We start from the raw sequence: 23,180 nt of genomic DNA, 5'->3' as shown, positions 1-23,180 counted from the left end.
GTTTATGGAAATTATAGAATGCAAAAGCAGACTAATATGACAAAAAACAGGCAGCCCATCACACAGTAACATCCAAAGTGGGAGGATTCCCAGCTAACCTCTATACATCCTACCATCTAAGTCCAAAACAATCACTGAACCCACAGACAAGTGTTGATTTTCAAATGTGAGGAAGATCAAAGACATTTACATGCATCACCAGAAACCAAGAAAAAAATCTATAGCTAGAGTTATCTTCTAAGGTCATAAGGACCAGAAGACACAGGAGGGTTCTTTTATAACTCAGATAAACCAAAAAACCCAAGCACAGAGCACTTTATACGTGTGCATATATATATATATATATATATATATATGACAAGTACTTGGTATAGTCAGAATGCTTTCTAACATAAAGTTAGTGTTTATTCACTTGAAGATGTGAACAGAATGACAGATGCCAGATGTTAAAACAAAATAGAGACATGTTTCCTTCATTTAAGTTCACAGCATCTTTCCCACATAACTCGTCACAGTAAAAACACAAGAAGCCTGTATACAGATAGGAACAACTCTAACGTATCTATCCCAATACTTGAAACAATTCCATGGTTTCCTTGCAGGAAATGGTGTTTTTGATGAGCAAACCTGCTGTGAACCACCCCTGTACCAAGCTAAGGCTTGAGAGAAAGTATTTAGGGCTCTGTATTCATCAGTCCTCATAGAGTAAAGAAAATGAGACTTCACTAGACCCATTGTTGTCCGTGAAGTACCTTCTTTTGACCTATTTGGGTCTTCTGGTCTCCTCAAAAAGTGTTTCTTTACCTTATCTTTTCCTCACTGAGTAACACATATAAGATACAATATGCAAGAAGAGTAACAACTCACCCTTGGTCAGGCTTCTCCACAGCCGCCAGGTTGTTAAAAAAAAACTATTAGGAAGAGCGGCGCAAAAGAATAGGGCAAATTAAGTAAAGCAGAAGTTGTACATGTTCTTCTAACTTAGGGGGATGTGAAAAAACAGTATATCCACCAGAAACAGAGCTTTAGGCAAACATGAGCATTTATTTTCCCTTGTGAAATGCTGAGATTTAGCTAATTTCATTAAAAGAATATAGCCATCAGATTTATGACCCTAAAATGAACATGTTTCCCTTATAGTTCAATACAGCTGTAATTTCACACAGGCTCAAAAGCAGCCCAGAAGCATTTAAAGCAGCTATTGTACTTATATCTGAACAGATGCTTAAAGTAATTTGGAGCATTACAGCATTGTATTACAAAAACAAGTCAGTCAGTCTGACTTTATAGTGAAAGTAATGTACATTGATCTTCCTTGACAGCAATGAAAGCCCAATGACATCCTTCTCTGCCTTGAAGATTGCATGAAATATAACTGCATTTGGCAGAAAAGAACCTGTTTTGCAGTTTAACTCTTTTCTGTAAACTCATCCTGTGTTATCAGCTGTAAATTAATGGAAACATCAACTCACCCTCTCTGGAAGAGGTCCACATTATGGAATTTGTGTAGCTCCACAGAAAACTCGACCGTTCCCTGGACCTCAGACATGATTTTTTCAGGTCATCACCTAAACAACACATATATAGAGGCATTATGAACATTTGAAGTATTTTGCTTAACAAAACCCATGAATGGATTACTACTTTTTGTTCAGCATCTTTGGGTTCATGCAAAGCTTGAAATTGACTGAAATAAACTGGAACCTTTCCAGCAATATCACTGGGCTCCATCTTCAGGAAAACTTGCTAAAAGCCAGATCAAAGCAGTAATTAAGAGAGGTAAAAAGTCTAATTAAGCCTGAGGACAGAATGATAATATTATGCAAAGTATAAGAAGCAAAAAGTAAATAACATATTATGTGCAAGAATCTCAGAGCAAATTTTAATTAACTCTCTTGCTACTCTCATATGGGAAATTGATTTTTCCTTCCCATTTTATCAAATGGCAGATATCCAGGGTCAGCAGAGCTCATTTCTATAAAAGCACAGGCCCAAAAGACAAAAGCCTTAGACAGATGAGAACAAGAATTCAGCTGCCTCTTGCTTTTGACCCTTCCTATGACTTAACTAAAGTCCCAGAAGGGAAGCTTCTGAAGAAATATGAATAATTTAAACATTAATGAATGAGATTCTTCTAAGGAAAATGCTGGCGATCAAATCAACTAATAGGCCACAACAGCCAGATCACAATTTGAAGCGTTACAGCCACTTACAGATAATATCTCATAAATTCATCAAAATCATAGAATAATCCAGGTTAGAAGCAACCTCAAGGAATCTTTGCGAAAGTACATTTCCAAACCAGCCCTACTTAATACACCAGTGTAAACCCTCAACATTCCCCTAATTGCAGCAGAGGAAAGCCAAGGGCTTTTACAGATTTTGGACAGATTTTGAATTTTCTATTTACCTTTTTCTCCTTTCCTCCCCTCAAGTTTACTTCTAGCAATCTGCAAGCTGTCTGGAAATTGCCTGTAGCATCATAGATCTCTACAGATAGAGATCTTTAACATGTTCAAAAGCATCATTTTAGTAGCTGTTTGATAGCACCCAAGTACAAACTCCAAGCATGACCCATGTCAGGGCTGCTAATAATCCCCCTGTCTGAGACATAGGTGCTTTAAGAGCATAGAGCTCAGACTGCCAAGCGAAGAATTTCTCCATATGTACTAATCAGTAATTTCCATGGCACTCAAAGATTTTACTGCTTCTTCCAATGAATCAGGAATGAAAAGGACATTGATACATGAAGTCCTCAGACAAGCATTAGGCTGTAGCTTTCTGACAAGTTTCAGTGCTCACTCTTGATTAGTAATTTTCCAACTGACTGGTTTATTACACTGATTATTTTAAACTATGTTTTCATTCTGGCTGTCCTCTCATTTTCAAATGAGAGGACATTTTTCAAAAAGTACTCATTTTTCAAAAAGTACTCATCCCAGAGTTAAAAGGTTGTTGATTTTTCATTCAAAAACTAATAGTGCAGATGCTGACTTTGGAATGACAAGAATGGGACACGAGATGAATGCAATATATGTAACACACATTTATAACTGTGAGAAAGAAAAGGTCAATGCTCTGTTCCTGGCAGTGGTCAAGGTCAGGTTGGACAGGGCCTTGGGCAACATGGTCTAGTGTGAAGTGTCCCCACCCATGGCAGGAGGGCTGGAATTAGATGATCTTCAGGTCCTTTCCAACCCAAACCATTCTACGATTCTATGATAATTGCTAACCTATCCATCTGGCTCTCTAATATACCTCCAAGGTAAGGAACTTTACATTAGCCCATGTTAGGTATGATTTAGGAGCAGCAAAGGAAACTTGAAACTTGACAAAGTGCCATTCTGTTTTTCTTTCCTTGTTTCAACAGGAATGAGACTAATTCTCTCTTCTTTTACCTTTCTGCACTCGTTTCTAAGGAGCTGTATATTGTTTATAAGGAATGTGTATGATATATCCACCTGGCTATGTGAGTTATAGTCTCGTCTCAGGGTGCAGTATCAAAGCAAAGCAGACTGCATGTAGGAAGACAAGAGAAAACCACGCAATGTTACAAAGCAATACTCTGACAAGGTATTAGCCTCAAGAAGAGTGCTAACTGGAAGAATTGCCTCTGGATAAGCCTGCATGTTGTGCTGAGGCATTTTTCCCTAGACCAAAATCTCAGGATCAAAGGAAACTCCATGCTTTTGAAGATAACCAGTTTAAAGAGGAGAGGTGGAGTGGATGACCAGCCAGTTCAGACCAACACCAATACTGTCAAAGACAGAAAGTATAACATGAAAATAGGGTTAGCTAGGGTAAAAGAAAAAGTAAATGCATGGGAATACACGCAAAGGTATTCTCTGTATTTACATTTTATTTTGCATGCTTTATACCTTTTCAGAAAAAATGTGAAAGAATTGTCCTAAAAAAAAACCCAGCTGTTTCCATAACTTATTTGCCTCACTGATCACCAGAATGAAGGAGTAAATAAGTAGTACACCAGGTTGGAATTCTGTCCACCCCACCAGCACACCAGAGGATCAGAGCCCACAAATACTACATCAGATGTCTATATGGACTGAGCCCCCAGGAGCAGAGATAGGGAACACATGACAGGTACTAAAAGGAGGCTCTGGAGCAGCTTATCATCATGGCACTTAGAAAGGTTCAAAGAAAACCTGCTCAGAGACATGGACATCATTCTTCAATGAAAGAAGCTCTGAAATTTGGTAAAACAGCTGCAGGCACCACTGGATCAAGAAAACGCAAGTGCTTAAAATGATGCACCAAGGTACGAGGTGCCTGCTTAAAGGAACCTGATCGTAGCCCTTCAAAATCCAAGGTTTGTGAAAGACATCTGACCATCCTTTACTCACTGATCAATGTGCAGGACAACCTTGGTTGAGATATTGCCAGCACTGAAATATCATCATTTATCTAGTGAGAAGTTTGTTAAAGAAAAACACAGAGGTAATTCTTGGGAAGGCTTTAGTACACTATCGTGGTTTAAACCCAGCCAAACAGCTCGTTCACTCACTCCCCCCTCTTCCTCCCTCTTTCTTTCCTTCCACACCCCCCTCCCCCTTCCCAGCTCCTGGAGGGATCGGGAGGAGAATCGAAAGAATGTAATTCCCATGGGCTGAGATAAAAACAGTCCAGTAACTAAGGTATAACACAAATCACTACTGCTACCACCAATGATAATAATGATAATAGAAAATAACAAGGGAAGAGAATATGATATGACCTGCCGAAATGAGCCCAATCCAGAAGAACCCTTCTGAGTAACTCCCAGTTACCTCCCCGGGCATGACGTGCTGTGGTATGGAATACCTCTTTGGCTAGCCTGGGTCAGGTGTCCTGTCTCTGCTTCCTTCCGGCTTCCCCTCCTCCCTGGCAGAGCATGAGGCTCACAAAGTCCTTGGTCAGAGTAAACATTACTGAGCAGCAACTAATAACATCGGTGTTATCAGCGCTGCTCCCAGGCTGAAAGTCAAAAACACAGCACTGCAGCAGCTACCACGAAGGAGAAAAATTGACAGTGTTTTTTTTAAATGCCTGTTTATAAGTCAAAATCTTTACATTTTCTAGAAGAGAACTGAAGGCAACACTAGCAAATATCAATGTGAAGCTACTAAACTACTAAAGCAACGTGGGAAGTGTTTTTGGCATATGCTTCTGTAAAAGCAGTCTCCATGATCTTTTTCATCACTCCAAAGCACTGGAATGTTTCATAAGGTGCTGCTAGTGCCACCGTTTGTGCTCTGCTGTCCTACATGTACCAATGTTACAAGTCAGGTCACCACTTTGACAGTCTGTCCTCCCAACTACAGCTGGTGTCCTGGCAAGAGACAGTTAATTTCAATTGGGATTTTACTTGCAGCAAGAAGACAATAACTGAAAATCGGAATCTTTTATGCAAATAAAACTCTATGAAAATCTGTATGTTTAAAGATTAGAGACTGTCTCACTTGCATTTTTAAGGGAAAGCTTCATTTTACTCCCCATATCTCCATTGTTGGCAGTGGTGGTGCCTTCTGTATTCGAGATAGTACAACATACAATACTGGCCATACTGCAAAAGCTTTATCCATCTTTATCCTCCATTGCTCTCTGCATCTTTTTGATTCACAGTATTTGTGTGAATGACACTTTAGAGATACAGTCAACTGACTGAGCCCTCTGACAGCAGACTAGTAGCTGATTATGTACCACACACACACAACTGTTAAACGCCTTGAAGTTAAAAACAAGCCTGTCAATTTTCTGCTGCAATCAGCATCAACCCAACCAAGGGGAGTAGAAGAAGGTGAGATGGGGACAGAACAGGGTGGAAATAAGGACAGGACACTGCGTGCTCTGAAAGTCCATGAACTTTCCAGCATTTGTTCAATCATATCTGAGCGAAAAATCAAGCAGACTTTTTCAGTGCTTTCACTATTCCTGTCCCTCTCTATCACAGGAGCCGGGAAAAAAAGAAAAAGAGAAAAGAGAAAAATACCAATGACAAAAGAACAAAACACCATGTGATAAAGGGCAGTGACTCATAAATCTAGAGACATTCATCTAAGAGAATACAGCTGGAAAATGAAGCTCCTGGAAAAACAGCACATATTATCTTCAATATCGCACCACTGTCCTTACTGCTTTTAAAGCTTTTATTTCATTGTTAATTTCTTCAGAAACAGGCATTTGTTGTGAGCTGGCCTTAATTTATTTATTTATTTCTTAAGAATTCCTTGATTAAGTGTTTAGAAGTCACAGTGAGATACCCTTATTCTCCTCTCTACAAATGACTTCACCTGCTGTAAAATTCTGAGTAAGGAACAGTAGGAGAATGATAAACACACAGGAATATGCTCTGAGAATAAAGAATTAGAAGAAGCAGACATTAAACCAAGTCTCTTTTTCTGTTTATTTTTCTTTATTAATTAAATTGCTCCAATGTTCACCTTCATGCAGCTGAACTGGATCCCAGTTCTTACAGCAGTGATTGCATCTCAATAGCCATGTCTGAGCATGCATTAATTGCTTGAGTCAAAGCAGCCACAATGTCAGTAAGTCCTTTCAGTACAACATTGTCATTAACCCTTCTCTGGCATACAGAACCTCTCACTTTTTTTCTCCATGCCCCAGGAAAATGGGAAACATGAGGTCTTCAGCAAAACAATGATTTCAAAAGGTAAGACCTCATTTTGTTAAAATCAATCAAGCCAGTAATTCTTGTCTAAGGTTTTGGGTGATGGCAAGGTACCTCCTTTACACTTTTAAAAGGAGGCAGTCTAAACACAATACTAAAGATATGAAGAATGAGAAGGCTTGTTTAACAAAACTAAGTAGTTACAATATTTTACATTGTATCCTTTCTTGGTACAAATCACCAACAAAATAAGGCCTAGAACCTGGATATCTCATAAATATAATATTTTTAGACTGTTCTAGGATAGAGTTGGCATTTAATTTTATTCAGAATACCTCTTATTTTCCTAAAATGATTTTGTTTGTTTTCCCAGCATTGCTTAGGCATTTACACCATGCTCAGGTCCCACACTGTCCAATACATTCCTATTACCTACCACCATTCCTTTGACATAATACATAAATATTATTCCTTTAGCCTATGGACCACCCTTGTGAAATGTCTGTGAAATGTCCATAAACATCCACAAATGTCAACCAAATGTGTGTTGAGTTCATTTAGTCAGTGGCTTTGGTCTTCGTATGTTATGACGGTGACTGGACAGGAGAGGTGATGTGATTGCATGGAGTTACAAGGCACCAAAGCCAGCTCAGGTCCAGTCACCGTTGCACTTGCACTGCCTGCAAGGCTTGTCCTCCATTGTTTCAGGTGGTTCTTGCTATAGTAATTTCCACAACATGCAATTTAAATCATGGGTTACAGCAATTTAAAGTTATGTCCATTACAAACTCCATCCCTGGTTTCCTTGGGCCAGCTGTCCTGGGTTCAGCAGTAGCCGTCATTTTTCTCCTTCTTAGTAGCTGGTGCAGTGCTGTGTTTATGACTTTCGGCCTGGGAACAACGCTGATAACCCTGATGTTTTTAGTTGTTGCTCAGGAATGCATACTCTGACCAAGGACTTTCCGGGTCTCATGCTCTGCCAGGAAGGAGGGGAAGTTGGGAGGAAGCAGAGACAGGACACCTGACCCAGGCTAGCCAAAGAGGTATTCCATACCACAGCACATCACGCCCACTATATAAACTGGGGGCAGTGCCTGGAAGGGCTAGATCACTGCTCGGGTCGGGCTGGGTACTGGTCGGTGGGTGATGAGCGGTTGTATTCTCTTCCCATGTTATTTCCCTTATCTTTATTACTGGTGGCAGCAGTAGTGGTTTGTGTTATACCTTAGTTACTGGACTGTTCTTATCTCAGCCCATGGGAGTTACATTCTTTAGATTCTCCTCCCCATCCCTCCGGGAGTGGGGGAGGAAAGAGGGGTGTGGGAATGAGCGAGCGGCTGTGTGGTTCTGGGTTGCTGGCTGGGCTTAAACCACAAAAGCCATGTTGTAGGGTTTAACATTGCAATAAACTCCTCTTCTTGTTCTTAGCCTGGCTAGTAACAAGGGATCCCTGATACAGTACTTCTCATGATGTGCAACTCAAATCATGGATTGTCTTCATCCAGTTTGGCAGCATTCAGCAGCGGTGTGACTTTGTTCAGGTTTGATACGCCACTGTTAGCCTCCACTCTTCGTTAGACTTTTGCGCTGGCCATATGAACAAGTCTTACTGATAACTCCTTGGGTCTCTGGTAGCCAAGGCCTTGGTTGGAGCACATGAGGAAGACCTCCCTTTCTTGTCTTGTTTAAACATTTATTGGGTCAGTCTGTCCACAGTGGAGATACAGGCACACATGGAGGGAGTGAGATTATCTTTGTATTCTTGGAGCTGTCTGGCCACTTCATCTGTACTTGATGCCTCCACATCTCTCCAGTGTGACATCAGTGCATTTCATACAAACTTCTACCACACGGACCGCATGCACCAGATTTCCTGTGAGTCTTTGAATGCTAGGTCATTATAGATCACCTCCAACACAACTAATTTCCTCAGATACTGAGCACATCTCTCAGTGCTAGCCCATCTGCTTTGGGAATTTTCAAATTCTTCCTTGAAGGGATGCTTGTCCTTCACACTTGACAGGAGTCATTGAGAAAGACTGACGACTCCTGCCTGTTTTCCAGCTCCTTTATCAATGGTCTTACCCTCAGCAAAGGATCCCAGCTGTCAGGCTTCCTTACCCTCTAATTCCTGGAAATGCTCAAGGCCAGGATGAACAGGATTTTGAGCAACTTGGTCTAGTGGAAGGTGTCCCTGCCTGTGCCAGGGGGGTTGGAACTGGATGAGCTTTAAGATCCCTTCCAATATGAACTGTTCTATGATTCTATGATGATACGGCTTGATGATCTTAAAGGTGTTTTCCAGCCTAAATGATTCTATGATTCTATGACTTAGAACTTCACCAGAAGTCTTGTTAGTTTGTTTCCTAAACGTACATACAAAATCCACTTTCAGATCTTTCAGTGAACTTTTAGGTCACTGCTTCTGTGATTTATCTGTTTGTTTTAATATGTATTACCATTTCAAGCTTCAGTCTCAAGTTTTCTTCAGAAATCATGTTATCCTCAGCCATGAGAAACCTCCTAATGCTCCTTTTAGTCATGGAAGTATCGGGGATTATTTTGTAAGATCTCCAATCATTACAACCATCTAACATTGCCCAGTATATTTTACAGAATGATAGTATTGCAGCACAAGATAGCAATAATCCCTTACAGCTCTTTAGCTAAGTTTTTTAGGTTTCCAGTCTGCTGTAATCCTTTGCATTTTTTCTTCAATATGCAAGCCAAAGCAAAGGCTTGTGACACAAGTAAAACCAAATGCAAGGCACATAGTTTCATTCAATCATATCTATTTAACTTGGTTTTCCACTGCATAAGCATTCAGCCTAGTTCAAAATGTCAAAGGCTAATTTATTATTTTCTACTCTAAAGAGCTAACTCAGTTTGGATACAAGCCCTGAAAATAATCTTCCAACATTAAAAAAAAAAAAGAGAAAGTTTGCTGTTCAATGTTCTCAGGAAAATCAGTACCCTCAAGTTTGTCAGATGCATTAAGCATATGTTCATTAAAAGTGCAACACCATGAATCACTTTTCTCAAGGTTTGCTGATTGTTACCACCAAACCTGATGAGTTAGAGATGTAGAAGACAAATAACAAATGATCCTTTAAAGAATTACTCATAACCCAAAGAGTATTCAGAGTGGAGCAAATAAAGGAGCAGTTTTGTTTTATTTGACTTTTTTTTGCACTTATGTACTCCACTGTTCTTTTTCTTTTTCAAGCACAACTGGAATTCACAAAGTACCAGTGAAACACTAGGGGTAGGAGCACATTTAACCTCCAGCAGCAGAATTAGTCTTATGAGTAAAATCACTTGCACCTCACAGTTGAAACCTTCAATCTAGATCTATAACTTCAAACATACAGTCCACATAGTCATGGGTGAAAAAAGAGTGTTTCAAATGAATCCAAAGAAAGTAGCTTGAGAAAACAAGGCAACAATTTACTTAAATCTGTCTCACATTCTGTTAGTAGAACCAATTCATGATGGAGAATTTGCACAGGTCACCAGATTCAGAATGCTGAGAAATAATGGTCTAGATCATACCCTTCATAAACTGGTCATTTCAAGGGTATTTAGATGGAGGAATAAAACTACTAGGGAAAAAACAAAACAGAGCCAAAACCAAACAGGTTGTGCCAGAGGATATATAGGGCAGAACTGAATGAGAGCCAGAATAATTTCAGGTGCCAGTAGGCTGCTCTTAAGAGATATAAAGCCTTTGAGCTATTACGCAGGATTAAATGTGAGCACAGCTGTGCAAATTTAGGTCAGGTCACTCAGAAAAAAAGAATGAAGAGCAACCTCATTTTGTCCTCTGTTTGCGTGTGCCTGTCAGGACACCAGTTCTGAGTTCAGCTCAGCACAAATCACTATCTGCTTACACCAGTTAATAATAACCTGCTGCTGGTATTGTGCACAAAATGAAACAGCAGGGAAAATTCAAACAGAAGAGGAGGGAGTGAAAAACAGAAGGAAAAAGGAGATAATACAGACTTTCACCTGGACTAATTCCCCACTGCTATATAATCCTCTCTTCTTCACACCTTCCCTACCTTTTCCTTTCCTAACTTGTATTTCTTCTTTACAGCCTTCAATAGAGAATGAGGTTTTAAAATTTCATGCACAACATGAGAGCTAAAACTCCAGACTCCTAAGAACATCATCATCTTCAATCTTCAGCAGTGTCTTATTTCCACTGTTCATCTGAGGCTTTTCTTCTGATATTCCCATTGTCAGTCTTAGAAACACAAAGTGCATCAAAAAGCAGCAAGTTATTTGAAACCTATTTAAAACACTCAGACAGAATTAGCCATTGTTATCACATTTGACTGTGATCCCCTCACTAATAAGCGCTATATTCTTCTCAGTCTGTTTTTTGGGTTTTTTTTTGTTGGTTTCATACAGGAAATTAGAGCTCTTTAGACACTGACTATATCTTTTTTTTTTTTTTCCCTGTACTTATAAAAGAGCCTTTTGTAAGTCAGGTATGAGCTTAAGTTCTACTTGACTTCATACCCGACTGATCTCCAAATTGCATGGGCATAGGTCTATACTAAGTCCCTGGAAGTATATCAGGATGTTTGACTTCATTCAAATATTTAGAAGAAGCTAAAGGTCAATTCTGTCTGTCTTCTGAATAGGCCACATCTGGATGTGACAGCAAGTTGATCAAGAACCTCCCTGGAAATATTACAGCATCAGGTGCTCTAGGGCTGGAAAGGAGATTAAGAAGATGGATGAGATGCACCCTCTTGTAAAAGATACGTGGCTGCTTGATGCATAAGTAAAGCAAGTATCTGATTTTGAGCACAAATGGTCATGTCAATAGAGACATCATGAAAGATTCCAAGTAGATAACAGAGGGACTTGAGCATCACCATGATGCTATTAACTAGTGACAGCTAATAAACTAGTAACAGTTAAGACAGTGAAAGGCGAATGGCTTATGGCTTTGGGCACTGTTCTGACTGTATTTCCATTTCTGGTCATGAAAAGTTTCATGGCACTCTGCTGTAAAATCAACTGTCCTTGTCAGATTTTAAATGCTTATATTGTATTTTGCCTGATCAAAATCACTTGGACAAGGTATATTCTCCTTTAGATGTTCTGAGAACATCCTAAGTAAGCACATACTTTACATTAATCCCACTGATTTTCCCTGTTTGTGAAACATTTGAAGCATAGTCATTTGCCCATGAGATTAATCTCACTAAATAGAAATACCTTCATATGGATGAGGTGCTTAGTCGTGCTATAGTCAATAGAGATCTAGCAAATACACTCAGAAAGGTTCATGTGACTACTGGTACGTACTGTGCTCACTACCAAGGGAGCTAAAGGTAACTTGCTCAGATGTAGACATGTAGGCTTAGTCCACATCTAGTTAGATTAATGTAACTGATAGCAAAATGGCACATATAATCAGGGTTTTGAATGTGTCTGCAGAATCACACATGTAAAGGGTGAGAGAGACAGAATATGTGTGTCTCTATAGATACTATTGCCTTATATGTGTTTTTAAAAGATAAAGAAAAAACCCCAGCATTTCCTCAAAACTTAATGATACAACATTTTGCCTTTATTTCCCCTCAACCATTTTGCCTTGTATGACGCATATGAAGACATTTAGCTGGAATCAACAGTGGGAGTATCACTGGATTGCAAGGTGTTCAGCTCTTAGAAGATGGAAAATGCCAAAGATAAGGTTGACCATGGAATCTCCATTATCTCCTTACCTAATGCAATCCATTGTGTTATTATCAGACCAAGATCTACAAAAAGACTGCTGCCTTTTTCCGTGTTCAAGACAGACAAGATCTGGGAATGAGAATGAACTCTTTAGAAGAGTCTCTTTCTTTTTTTTTGGATTTCAGATGTGCTCTAAGGAAGATAAGGGATCCCAGGAAACAAAAGTGGACTGCTGGTTCTGTGCATATTTATCAAGTCAGGTTCTCTGATGTCTTGATCATCTGATCCAGTTAAAGACTCTTCACACAGCCATTTTTATTTAATAGAATTCTCTGAAATTGCTAACAAAGCAACCACTATCAGCAGCTGTGTTAAGGTTTCATATGGAATCATTGAAGCTACTCGATGCTCGTAAGGAGCTGTTGAATTGTATATTTGCAGTGCTGGACCAAAAGAGACTCATGCACTGAGCAAGAGAAGAGCTAAGAGCACTGAAAGCTTGACAAGCAGTTGTGTGTTCGATTATTATCACCAAAAACACTCAAAGGCTGGGACAGTGAAGGAAGAAGATAAGGATGCTGGAGACAGAACTTGACAGAGAGAGACAGTCAGAGTAGCATCGGCAGAGCTAGGGTCTCAGTACTACAGGATGAAGGGATATTTGCAATACTGAAATGGTGTTTTACTCTCAGGTTCACAAAAAAATAAAACAACCAAATATTTAATTTTTTTTTTAATAGCCTTCTTCATCTGTAAAATATTTAACAAATTTCACACAAATGTCAAAGCAAATGTTTATCCCAAAGGGCATTGACTACTGTAGAAAGTAAAAAACCTGTAGACAATTTTCCATTACAGTGGGTCTTTGGACAGAGAGTAAATATTAAACTGGAATGCAATAACAGGAACAGACGCTGGTTTAGAGCAGTAGGATTTAAATAATGGCAATAAAATATGCAGAGCCATAATCAGAATGTTGACGTATTTTAAGTGCTTGGGGCCATGTTGATATAAATAACTGCATCACATTTTGCCATAGAGCAAGGACTAAATTGGGTAGTTTACAAACAGAGGAAAAGGCTGACTTCTTTGGCATTGCTTGATTTGTGATAAAAAAAGAAAGGGCCAAGTGAGCCGTTGCTGGACATGAAGCCAACACAACAAGGTTTGAGGTACAGTTGCTGAGTAAAAGGAGGCTTGTAGAGTCTATCAAAACAAGAAAAACGTCATTCTCAAATTCAGGCCAATGTCCTGGCAAACTTCACCAGAAGGATGGCTTTGCATAGCTAGCAAGTTTTCCTCACAAAAGGACAGTAATTTTTCCTGGAAGCCTTGGTTCCTATTCCAGTCTCAGGTCATCTGTCCATCAAGCTTTGCCTGACAAACCTGTCATGTTGGTCTTGGTCATCTCATGGATCCAAATGAGATACAGCTTGCTGGATGGATCATGAGCTCTTGAGGTTCATTTGGATGGGAAGATGGATTTCCCTTTGAAGAGCTGGGGGCACTGGCAATAACATGTGACAAATGACTGATTTTCCAAAGCATCTAAGTGTTTGAGTTGGCGCTGTCCTTAACACACTTATTGAGTTGCAAAGCAAATTGTGCCTGAAGAGTAAAGATATATGCTAACAAGATAAAGATATCCAACCTGGGGCTATTTCCCTAAAATCCTCTTTCTTGTGCCTAAATACCTCCAGCCATGCAAGCTTGGGCAATGCAGACAGATTTCTAGTAAGGCTGAGGCAACCATTGTTCCACACCACCTCCACGTCCCTTCAAGCTCTGCTTTCCTAGCAATGATTAAGTGTAAGCAGATTCAATGTCCATAGAATACTGGAGATGTACCAGCAGTAATCTGCACATTTATGATGCAGATAACACTCTGGTAGCTGCAGCACAGAATGCACAGTAGGAAAACACTCTGCAGCTGTTTTGCAGCCTGTAATGAACTACATACAGCCACAATTTACACTGGCACCAGGGCCCAAACAGGCTGGATTAAGACAACCAGGGTACCCATAACCTGAAGTTATAGAAACCACTATTTAGACACAGCCCTCAGTTTGCAAGGTCTAAGCAGATGGCAGGAGAATTTGCTTCTTGCCAAAATCAGGCAGAACTGTGTTGCTATCAGCTGTACACCCTGGAGAGAATCGCCTGCTGAGGCGTGGGCAACTGAGAAACTTTCTCCTTTCAAATCGGGCTTCTGAGGCCGCGCTGCTTTCCAATGGAATTAAACTGCATTCATTGCTGAGCTGTTATTCTGTCATTTTTAGCACAGACCAAGCCCTGAAATCTTCTGAGCGGTATTGCCCTTCATGGTCTTCAGTGGGGTTGATATGAAGTAACAGAAGGAACTCAGTTTTGGATCTAAATGGTCATGGGAGCCTCTTGTGGGAACTGATTATCTTTACAACTAGTGGAAAGACCTGTTATGTACAAACTTCCTTATTCCATGAGTTACTGAGTGCCTTATAAACAAAGGGTTGAAGGTTTCTTATAAGCAAAGGGTTGAAGGATGACAGTAACAAAGCTGGAAGATGGAAGCAGCAGGGTTTTAACCTTGTGATCACTCCAAAAGCTGAGGCAGAGAGGAATGACATCAAAAGATATGTAATCTTTTCATTACAACATCAACACTATTTCAAACTATAAAAATGATGGGCAGCAGTTCCAGTAACAGTCACTGGAGAATAAAGGCAATGCAGAAATATACATAGCAAACCCATCTTTGGTTCCTTTTCCCTCAGTATCCCATCTCTAGCAAGTCACAGAAGAAAGCTGGGGAAAGAATGTAGTTGGTAGAAGAAATTTCACATGGTACTTTGTGTAAGAAACCACATTTGATACCGAATTCTGGTGATTTTATGAGGGCAAAGATTTTAGGAAACATGGGAACTCTTCCCAAGACGAAATATTGCAGATTTGGAAATCATGGAAGAATTTTCCCAGCTAAGGGCTTTCCCACCTAAAATCCTGTTTTGTCATTTCAGTAAGGACAGAAAGTTCACTACCACTCATTTTAATGTCTTTAGAACATTAAAAATTCACCCAATAACAATACACTGTATGAAGATGCTACTTGGTATCCACTGGTCCAGATAGATATTTTTACAAAGTGTCAGAAAAAGGAAAAAACTGGATTAAAAGGTGTAATGAAATTGAAATTAGGACATTTCCTGCAGCACCTTTTCATACTGTTTGGGATAATCTCAGCAAAATGAAGTGATGTATCCAACACCGTGTACTCCCTGTGACCAATTTGCAGCCAGAAAAGGTGTCATTTTGATTATGTTGCTCCCATTTCACCAATATAATACAATTCCAGGAATAAGAATATCTTGATGAAAATATATATCACACACATATCTTGTACAACACTCCAATTGCACAATCACACACCAGGCTACTGAGATAAAAACCAGACCAAAACAGCTTTGGGTACTCCAGGCCAAGAATTTAGTAAGAAAAAAAAATCTGGTCAGAAGCAGAGAAGTTATCTATAAGCAGAGGAAATTTTATCACCCAAGTAGAAACTGGGACAGCATTTTGGATTAAACACTTCTTACTCAAAACAGGAATCTTTAGCAAACAAGAATGAGATGCAGATGTATTTCCTAAGTCCCTAAATTTTCTATACAGAACCAGCCTCCAAATCATGACCCTGCTAAATTTTTGAGCTCCTTGTATTTACATACCTCACAGGGAACATTCAAGATCTCTTAAGAATGAAGAATCCACTTAGAAGAAGCTTCTAGAGCAGGATCTGACATGACTGTCAGGCATGGATCAAACACCTATGTTAAAACAAGCAGAGGGCTGCTCCTCAGTCTCTAAACAAGAAAGTGAGACGCATGTGCAATTGAAGTCAAGAGAATGCAGTTAAACATAAAGCTATAAGCAAAAATAGGTACATCATCTAAGCAAAAGTTCCCATCCTGTGAACACCTTGCTCAGTGCAGGAACATTTAGTACAAATGTGCTCTGTTCCTGGGGGATTTCATAGCCTAATTCTAGGTAACAGTTTAATCATTCCTGGTATCCCACAGTCAAATGCTTAATCCCCACTGGCTTTCATTTTTGTATTATAAATCCAATCGATATGTAGAACATGAGGAAAACTTCACTCAGTGCTATATGCAGCTTAACAAAACATGAACAAACCTCAGCAAATTGCTTGTATTTCTTATGACCTCATTTTACCTCTGTTGTAGAGGTTCTAACTGATTTAAAAATTAGGAACAGCTTTTGTCAGAAGCATGATTTTATTTCCATAGCTTATAATAGAAGTGATGATGGGCCTGCAAGGCTGAAACTAGCTTCATGTTTGCATCTCATGATGAGTTTTATACACTAGCTTGTTGCGCAAGCCAACATTTCAAATTTGATCTGAAAAATAAGATGCAATGAACAGAGGGCCTCCAGGGTCTTTTTATTGCCTTCTTGGAAGCAATGGCATCTTTGCTTCTCATTTTTACCCCTCTGAATGTTTATATCTACATAAGATACTTTCGGAAACCGGTAATTTTGGACATCTTGCAGAGTCAAATGCATAACCAGAATGTCAAACCGCTAGTATTTTCACCCATGACACTAGATACAAAATCACTGAAACTATTTTCAGTAGTAATTAGACACCTAGGGAGAAATTCCAATGCCTAAACATAGAGATTTAGTGTCATTTTATACCCCCTACAGTATAAAAAAAGACATCTATTCACAACTGTCAGTTTACTCACGATGTAGGGGAGTTCTGTTTCCTCTTGAAGCATCAGCTAAATATCAGATGAGGCATCCCAAAACCTCTCAAATAGCACTGCATACTTATGGTTAGGCAACTGAATCTTTCCTCTAAAGCCTACAAACAATTAAAGCTTGGAAAGTGATTGAACTTAGCCTGAAACGGTCACCCAGCTGAACTAATTCAACCTCTTGTGAGTGCATCTCTTTTGGCTGCAAGGGAAGCTTTAACACTTGCATCTCTACATACTATGTGTGCATTAACAACTAAATGTAGGTCTCTCAATGCGGGAAAGCATCCAGTTCTCAAACTGAAATTCATCTCACCTACTTTAGGTATATACATTGTCTATCTCTACATATGGGCTGTGTCTAGCAAAGAGAAAAATAGGCACCTTTAGAAAGAGGTCCTTCTGACCCATTTTTCTACATTCATTTTACACTGAACTGAGTCATTTCTTTTCTCTCCACCAACTAAAGGTGCTTATCTTTGATGCAGACTTCTTAAAGACAGATGAGAAATCCCACTTCTGGAAAAGCAGGTACTGATCAAGAACCAGACACCTGCCTCTCAGAAATACAACTAAACATCCATACCTATCTTTAGACACCTAAGATGCGTTTGAATCTCTAAATTTTAAATTGCTAGATTTAACTGCTCTCCAAAAAACAGCTCAAAACAATCTCCTTAACAGGAAACAGGATTTTCAATTATATAGTTATCTGCTAAAAAACTGTTAGGCATCTAAATGCAACTTTGACCTGCAGATTGCACACCTCTAACAGAAACATAAATCACAAGATTTAAAAATGGATACAAAATTTTGATGTAGGGACTTTGTGTATGAACATCAGAATAACCATTCTCAGCAATTTTAAATGCTTCGTGGAATGGAATGGTAAGATTAAATAATAACAAAATAAAATTCTAAATATAACAGGAAACTCAGTTCTTTCCACTCACAGGCAGAAGTTCCATTTCCCTTCACTTAACGCCCAATATAGGGAATTATATTTTCCAGCTAATAAATTTCCACTGCTGTATTGTCTGTTTCAAACCAATTTCCAGTTTTGATACTATGAAATAGCTACTTTCTTCAGCTCACAGAAAGATATTAAAGATATGTATGCTGGAGAGAACTTTGGTGCTCCTCTGGATTAAAGAAACATGAATTACTGTTAGAAGAAAGTAACCAAGCAGCAAAACAGCAAGCCACTGCTTTCCCAGGAGTGATGGGCTGACATTCTGGGCAAGAAAATATAAAGGCTTATTTTCTCCAACTCATGTTCTCATCAGCAGCATCAGTTATCAGTGCCTCGTAAGATCCCTGTCTTAAAAAGAGCTTGAAATCTGAGAAAAGAAGAATGTGTGATATCAAGGGGCAAAGCCTCAACAAGTCTTTAGAGTTTTAATCACAATCTTGAACTCATTGTATTGCATAAACAGTCATCTTGGATTTCTGATTTCATCCTCCTGTTAGCAGCCAGACAACCATGAAATGTAGTTCTCACACACTGCTGAAAATTAGGCAGACAGAACAAACCACTATGGCAGGCACATGATTTCATCAGGCCATAAATAGGAAGTTGTGAAATATTCTGTTCTTCCGCATTTGAATAAATATCACTATGAAGCAGATGAAGACAGACAACCCAAGCTATTTACAGCTTCTGTCATAATGAAAGTGCAGTTGTGTTTCCATAATGTCCTCATAGCAGACAGAAGATGGCAGAGCATTTCCCAAGTGTGCGTTTCAGGCCTTATAGCAGCTGAGCTGCTAGGTAGTAAAATCAAATGTAGACCAGGACATACATTTCATGGTCTAGAAGCTCACCTTGTGCTTCAAAGGAGAGTCAGTGTGGCAGAGTTGGAGTCCTGTTTGCAGGACATAACTCTTGCAGTATGAACATATTTTAGCCTGCTCCAGCACTTTTACATTGTATTTATATGCAGAAACACACCATCTGTGTGTCTTCTGAGATAAAATCTTGGCAGCAAAGACAACATCACACACTGAGTAATAGCCCAGTGATTCCTGGAATGTACTGATTGCAATAAGAGTAATGATGTTGGGTAAAATTCTGGTCATGCTGCTGTCAACAGAATAGCTTTGTACTTTGTCTATGATTATTAAGCACCAATCTGGGGATAACAGAAAAATGAGAAGATACAAAACACTATCTCTTGTTACTCCAAAGTTACATTTGAGATCACTGTTAAGACTTTATCAATAAACACCATGTGCACTAGAGAGCACAAAAGGCTATTATTTTAGTGATACAGATTCCCACACAAATTTCACGATGAGCATCTGAAACATTGAGTGAACTTTGTCACCATATCTGTTAAATTCTAAAGCATCTTCAGTATTGTAGAAGAAAAATCTTTGCAGGCTAAATAACAAATTTGACATTGTACACCTTTCTGGTACAGTGTAGAGGTTGACATTTACCCCTCTTTCCAGATGTTTCCTTTAGGTAAAACAACTTGCAATAACCTGTGGGAGTTGCTCTTTTTCTTGTTTATTTTTCAGATTAGTGTAAGAAACTTGTTTCTACCTGCATAGTTAAAATAAGGATATACTAAGGACGTACTAAGACATAAGATGTGATTCTACTGAAATCTACTCATTGTACACAACCATATTTGACATACATAGTAAGCCAGAAGAAAATGTCTGTATCTGTAGAAGTAAAAGATAACTTAAATTCTGCATCTCATTTATGAAACATTCCAAATGTGGCCATCAATGAAACTTTTTCCAGAGGAGGTCCCACTCCCATCCAAAGCAGTAAAATAGCTATTTTCAAAGTTTCTGCACATGACTGTGTGTCACTGTTAAGATCAGGAGATACAAACGAATCTGAATATTACAAAAAGCGTTCTCACGAATCTGTCAAGCAGAATGGGTTTGTGGGCTGATGCTTCACAAAGAACATTAATTATCAAACAGCATGGAATCTGAACAACTTGATATCTGGAATATTTCTCACCATAGTCAGGTGTTCAACCAGTGAATATCAATTCAATTTGACAGAGATCAAGGGTGTTTTTTGCCTACTTACACCATGGGACGATGTTTCACACTGTCTGTTTAAAATATCTTGTCCTTTTCTGTTCTTGTATAATAAGCCATTATTTCTGCAGCTAAAGCTTCCGAAAAACATGATTTCTGTGTCAGAGGGATAAAAATATCCTTGACACAACGCTGGATTTCATTTAGAAAAGCATCAGAAGATTCACAGTTTGAGCTGGAATTTATTGATTCTTGCAGCTCAATGCAAATTTGAAATTGTGCTCTGAAACAAGCCACACACTTTTCTTAGCCAAATCCTTACAGCAACATTAAGAAAAAGATCAAAACAGTTCTAAAATTAACTGCTGACATTTACAGTATTTTATGGATCTGTCACTAGACCTAGAGGTGAAAATAAGGGCATGAATCTATTCTGGATGAGAACTTGTGAATTTTCTTCCTTTTGGTTTATATTTCTCTGGTATGATTGCAATTTGTGTCCTGAGAGCAGCAAGCTGAGACCAGAGACTCATTTTAATAAACCCAATAGAGAGAACCCTTGGAACTTGCCAAAACACACCTTTAAATCTGAAACAACCCCTTCTGAAGAAAAATCTTCCATCCAGATTGTTGCGTTTGTAGAATCTGCTGCACCGATTCTGCACTAAACTCCAATTTGTTTTTTAGCGGTTATTTTAGGCATAACAAAATGCCCACGTTTCTCAAACATTCAAAATCCAGAAGCACAAAACTGCTCAGGTATTTGTAGCCATATTACGTCAAAATTAAGGTTGGGAACCCTTCTTCTCAATGCCATTTTTCCACCTCTTCCAGTGCCTTTCCCGAGCTTTCACTAGCAAAGTTCTCTTGGTATCTGTATTTCTGTATAAGGCCTGCCTGATATAAATTTGTCTGGGCTGAGCAGCTTTCTTTCCATTTCCTAGCTGAATGGGATCAGGCAGCTTTAAAACATGCATCTTTTTGATAAGGTCCCTCGAGTAGTCCAGTCCAGAAAGCATCTTCTGCGTGTGATTAAAGCATATGACAAAGAGTAAACTGCACCTCGAATATTGTGTCTACGAATGCTTTCACCCCAAACCAAAGTCCTGGTTTCAAAGGATGTAAAGGGAGAGGGTTTGAGGACTAGAGGATGTACTCTAAGGGTCAGAGTGGAGATACATGGCTTAAACAGTCAACTTTTATTTACTACTATATGCATTCACTTCATGCCTTCCTTGGTAACTCCTACATGTAAATTTTGCCTCTGGCTTTTGCAGTTTTAGTCTTGATACTCTAAGCAGTTCTTGTCTGTCACTTTCAGTCGTCCATCAGAAGATTTTCTACTGCAGAATAGGCTCCAAAAGGTGTGTGCACTTGAGTTTACAACATGTTCCTTTGGCAAAAGACACCTTCCATCAATATTTCGTCTAATAAGCTAAACTCTGAAGGAGACCTCGGATACCTCCCACCCTTACTACCCTTGGTCTGTGGGACAAAAACTTCCCATAGAGGGACAGAAGAGACATGAGTATGACAAAGTCCTTATCCTTCAGAGATCTAACTATAGTCATTCATCTGTCAGGGATCTCATAATCTGAAACTCCATCACTTTTTAAATCAGCAAAAATCCTTACTTGTGCCCTTTATTTTCAAGCTTTCTGAAATTTGAGTATTTTAAAAGAACAAACTATAAATGTGCAGAGAGTTGGACTTTCTTGGGGAGTCTCGTTTTTGACAGCAGGTACAGTTAGCAAGCTGCAGCTGGAACTTTCAGTCTTTTGAACACCTCATTTACAACATGGTCTTTCTCCAGAGTAAGCCTTTTAGTGATGCTACAGCTGTTCAGGTTGTAATTCTACAGATCCAGCACATCACAGCCTCCCTCCGAAATCACTCTCTATTTCAGAGGTATAAAAGAACACATTGGATTTCAGGGGGAATTCAGTATGCTAGAAAGCTTGTGAGGAAGCCTGGTTTTTAACAAGCAGGTTTTCAAAGAGACTGCTTTTACAAAGCTGGTTTGTGAAGTGCTGGCTAAGCAGGCAGGTGCTGGAGCTGGCTCCAGATATAGCAGGTCTTAAAAATTACAGGAATGTTGTATAAAAATAAGATGGGGAGAGTATAAACTCTGAAGAGGAGGAAAAATTGTTTCTATACTCAAGAATATTTAGGGGATTGGCTAAAAGGATTCCGGGATGTGTCAGTAGCAACTGACCGTGTGCAACCTGTTCCGAGCAAATTTATGAACATCTATGTATAGACACTGGTATAAAACATAGTATTTCATTATTCTTTTCATTATTATTCTTAATAGTAAAGATAATATATCAGTGGTAAACATTAGTGGTTCTACAAAACCCATCATATGGGAGCATCAGCAGTGCTTCATCTCCATATTCCCCTGGGAAGTGAACTTATATTATCATCCCTATTGAATAACTGTGTGAAATGTTTGCTAAAAGCAGAAAAGGAAAAAAGTGCTGAAAACAGAGAATGCCATAAGCACATTCATAAACGAGCAAACTAAAGGTTCCTTTAGGCCTGTGACATGTTTTCAGAGACCAAGAAAGTCAGAAGAAGCAAGGAGCCATCTTCCTCACAGATGCTTCCAGACCTCTGCAGTAACACCCTGGCTCCCAGGCCAAGCTGGACACACCAGGATATTTGGCTCTCTCAGTATGGAAACTATTCTGTGTTTGTGATCACTTGTGTCCCATTCTCTACATTTTCAGAATCAAAGACAGAAATACAACCTATTTAAACAGACAGAAATAAAACTATTTAAAGTGTGAACTCACTCTTGATGCCATACAATACAACACCACAATGAATTCCTGAGCTTGTTCACTACTCATTTCCTACTACTTCCTGCCTGCATTTTGCCTGTTTTGTTTGCTCAGTAGTAAGCTGCTTGCAAGAATTTTTCAGTATTTCCAATATGGCTTTGTGCTCTAAGAAACTACATTAGAGCATTAGTTTTGTTTGACTACTGAGGATTTGAGGATTTTCTCTCTTTGGTATTTTTTCCTCATCAACCAACACAGAAATCATACAGACAATTTCATCTGGGCTTGACTTCACTTTCTCTGAGATCAAGG

At 39.1% G+C, this 23,180-nt stretch overlaps 1 protein-coding gene across 2 annotated transcripts in view; it reads right to left on the bottom strand.

Annotated features, from left to right (window-relative positions):
• Positions 1–23,180, bottom strand: part of FAM135B (family with sequence similarity 135 member B) — a 192,938-nt gene that overhangs the window by 130,665 nt on the left and 39,093 nt on the right. For both annotated transcript variants that reach the window (XR_008974967.1, XM_057429781.1), the window contains exon 2: positions 1,473–1,568. Coding sequence is in view for 1 of the 2 variants with exons in the window: in XM_057429781.1 (XP_057285764.1) it covers positions 1,473–1,549 (77 nt within the window). In the remaining variant the exon portion in view is untranslated. The remainder of the gene's footprint in view (positions 1–1,472; positions 1,569–23,180) is intronic.

This window comes from Pezoporus wallicus, unplaced genomic scaffold (assembly GCF_028554395.1).
Source record: "Pezoporus wallicus isolate ANWC-B61680 ecotype Strahan unplaced genomic scaffold, APGP_CSIRO_Pwel_v1 contig_7545, whole genome shotgun sequence".
Taxonomy (NCBI): Eukaryota; Metazoa; Chordata; class Aves; order Psittaciformes; family Psittacidae; genus Pezoporus; species Pezoporus wallicus.
The sequence above is the reverse complement of the archived record's forward strand: the minus strand, read 5'-3'. Positions and strand labels throughout refer to the sequence as shown.